Source organism: Terrapene carolina, unplaced genomic scaffold (genome assembly GCF_002925995.2).
Source record: "Terrapene carolina triunguis isolate 2854851 unplaced genomic scaffold, T_m_triunguis-2.0 Scaffold926, whole genome shotgun sequence".
Classification (NCBI taxonomy): domain Eukaryota; kingdom Metazoa; phylum Chordata; order Testudines; family Emydidae; genus Terrapene; species Terrapene triunguis.
Genome location: NW_020665277.1, coordinates 5,525,780 through 5,528,882, shown reverse-complemented (window position 1 = coordinate 5,528,882; position 3,103 = coordinate 5,525,780). Strand labels below are relative to the sequence as shown.

The 3,103-nt window shown below is 67.3% G+C and overlaps 1 protein-coding gene across 1 annotated transcript in view; it reads left to right on the top strand.

Moving 5' to 3' along the window:
* SLC43A1 (solute carrier family 43 member 1) overlaps nucleotides 1-3,103 on the top strand; it is a 15,602-nt gene that overhangs the window by 7,409 nt on the left and 5,090 nt on the right. Inside the window, exons 6-8 of the mRNA XM_029913777.1 lie at nucleotides 311-387; nucleotides 2,492-2,584; nucleotides 2,837-2,970. Coding sequence (XP_029769637.1) covers nucleotides 311-387; nucleotides 2,492-2,584; nucleotides 2,837-2,970 — 304 coding nt within the window. The remainder of the gene's footprint in view (nucleotides 1-310; nucleotides 388-2,491; nucleotides 2,585-2,836; nucleotides 2,971-3,103) is intronic.

The following is a 3,103-nucleotide window of genomic DNA, read 5'->3' as shown; positions in this document are numbered from 1 at the left end:
CAGCCCTGCGCTCCTCTGCTCTCCCATCCCCCCAGCCCTTCACTCCTCCGCTCTCCCGTCCCCCCAAACTCCCAGCCCTGCACTCCTCCTCTCTCCCATCCCCCCAAACCCACAGCCCTGCACTCCTCCGCTCTCCCGTCCCCAAACCCACAGCCCCGCGCTCCTCTGCTCTCCCGTCCCCAAACCCACAGCCCTGCGCTCCTCCACTCTCCCATCCCCCCAAACCCCCAGCCCTGCGCTCCTCTGATCTCCCGTCCCCCCAGTTCCCCAGCTCAGACTCATCTACTCTCCCCGCCTCTCTCTCCCCCAGTTCTCTCCCCAGTGATTTTCCTCGGCCTGTCCCTGAATGGCTTTGGGGGTATCTGCCTGACATTCACCTCGCTTACGGTGAGTGTGGGCTCTGTGCCCCCTGGGGGGAGGGGCTGTGCCTGTCACTGTGGGGCAGGAGGGAGCACTGAGCCCCTTGGGATGGCCGGCTGGGGGCAGCAGAGGTGGGGAGGGTCTGTGCCTGTCACTGTGGGGCAGGAGGGAGCGCTGAGCCCCTTGGGAGGGCAGGCTGGGGGCAGCAGAGGTGGGGATGGGCTGTTCCTGTCCCTGGGGGCAGCAGAGTGGAGGAAGGGCTGTGCATGTCCCTGGGGGCAGCAGAGTGGGGGAAGGGGTACCATGCCAGCCCTCCTCAGGGGCACAAAACATCTTTGGTCCCAAGGCTCCCCCTTGGATGCCCAGAGGGGTCAGTGCCCTAGTCTCCTCCTGGCTCTGGGCCGCGGGGGCCTGAACCCCACAGCTGAGTACCGAGGAGGCAGGTGGCGTGGCAGGACTCTGGCCTGGAGTCACATGGCGAGGGAGTGACTAGCTCCCCTGCCTATTTCTGGGTCCCCACGGCTCCCTGCCGGGCCCTGCCCTGCCGAGGAGGCCTGCGCCCGAGAGTGGGGGTCACAGCTCGCTCAGCCACTCCTGCCCCACGCGGGGGTTGGTCCAGGGGCATGGCGCAGCACCCAGCTCTCAGGGTGGGGCCCAGCCTGGGTCCCCAGTGTGTGGGGAGGGGGCTGTGTGGGGGTGTGTGGTGCTCGCTGGCAGGGGGCTCTGTGCCGTCTCTCACCAGCTCCCAGGGCTGAGCACGCTCTCCCCTCCTTGCTTTGGGCTGATGTGCCACTCGCCTGCCTTCCATGTCCATGGCTCCCACTGCTCTGGGCCAGGCGCTGAGCCATCTGCCTCCTGGCTGCCTCTGCATGGGCCTGACTGGCGGCTTGCACGGTGCGGGGGGAGAGGGGGCACTGGCCTGGTGCCCAGCGTGGCTGGGTGGGGCTGGTTGCCCTGTGGGGAAGGGACAGGGTCAAGCTCTGAGCCTGGCACAGGAGGGCCTTGTGCGCCTGCTTGGGTCAGGTGGCAGCTGAGGCTGTGTTCGCCCCACGCCGAATGCTCCTGTCTGCGTTGGTGGCTGAGGGATGGGTAGCTGGGCACTGCAGTCCTGGGCTCCCAGGGGAGGCCGGTTGGCGGGAATGTCACTGCAGGGTTTCCGTCGGGGCTGGGTCCCCAGCTGGTGGAGCTGGGCCCCGGAGGACAGGCTGGGGTGTTCTTGGGGGCCATGTCCCCATACCGGCTGCAGGGCCGGGCGTGATCCCGCACACCGCCCGCTCCGTGATGGGGTCTGACCCGGGGCTTTTGCACATGCTGCACGCAGCGCTCTGAGCCGGGAAGTGTGCCAGCGCTGGGTGCCAGCGAGCCCTCAGGGCCAGGCTGCCGGGTGACCTTGGCAAAGGGCTGGGCGGAGCAAAGTGGGCAGCGCTGCAGGGAGGGGGAAATCTCTCCATCCAGCACATGAGGGTTAGGGTTACACCCTCCCCACCCCCGTGTTGCATCTTGGCACAGGCACAGCCCCCCCACCCAACCTGCCAGCAGTCACGTGGCCTGGGCAGGTAGCTGGGCAGCCAATAGGAAGGCAGGATCTCGGAGCACACCCCCTGCCCCAGCGCTGGGAGGGGAGAGGCGGGCAGGGCACGGGTTGGAGCTGGCCTGTTTTCTAAACCAAGGTGCCCTGTTGCTTGCGGCTGCATCTGGGGGAGGGGAGGAACAGGCTTGATCCCCTCCCCCATGGGGCCCCAACACTGTCCAGAGCTGGGATCCAGCCCTAACCCTCCCCCCATGGCACCCTAACCCTGTATCTAGGATCCCTCCCCAGGGGGAATCCAGGCCTCCTCTCCCCTTCCCCCACCCACTGCTCCTCTAGTGAGACCCCCCCCTCAGTGGGGGTCAAAGGGAAATGGCTGCCCCCAGGCCTGAGTAGATCTGGGCCCCTCAGGGCAAGTCGGCCTGAGCTGGGCAGCAGGGAGGGGCGTGCAGCAGGGAGAGGTGGTGTTGATGGGCTGGGATGGGGGGAGGGGGGAAGAGATTGGGGAGGGCCAGGGGCCTGTCCTGGCGCCAGGGTTGTCTCCCCCCTCCCCGCCCCGCCGCCTCTCCCCCCACTAACATCTCTGCTCTGTGTCCTCCCCAGCTGCCCAACATGTTTGGGAACCTGCGCTCCACCTTCATGGCGCTGATGATCGGCTCCTACGCCTCCTCGGCCGTCACCTTCCCCGCAGTCAAGGTACGGGGGCCTCTCGATGTGGGGGCAGGTTCAACCCCCCCCTTTCCTGCCCCAGATCAGTGGGTGGCCTTGACTGCTGGAATGGGGGGGGGGGCTCACCGAGAGCCTATCAGCGCCTCTGGGTTACGTGGGGAGTAATGAGGGGTATCAGGGTGACCCCTGCCCAAGATGCCAGCCAGACCCTCCCTGTCCCATCTGCCCCCCCTCCCTGTCCACATCTGCCCCACTAACCTCCTGCTCCCTTGCTCCCAGCTGATCTACGATGCCGGCGTCTCCTTCAGCACCATAATGCTGACCTGGTCGGGCCTGGCCTGCCTCATCTTCCTCAATTGCCTGGTCAACTGGCCCAAGGAGTCCTTCCCGGCGCCCGAGGAGGCCAACTACACGTGAGTGAGGGTGGGGGAGCTCCAGCCTTTCCCAGCAGGGGGCGCCGTAGAGAGCAGGGTGGGGGAGCTCCCAGCAGACAGTAGCAGGTCTCCCCCAGCAGGGGGCGCTGTGGGGGCAGTGGCGGGTCTCCCC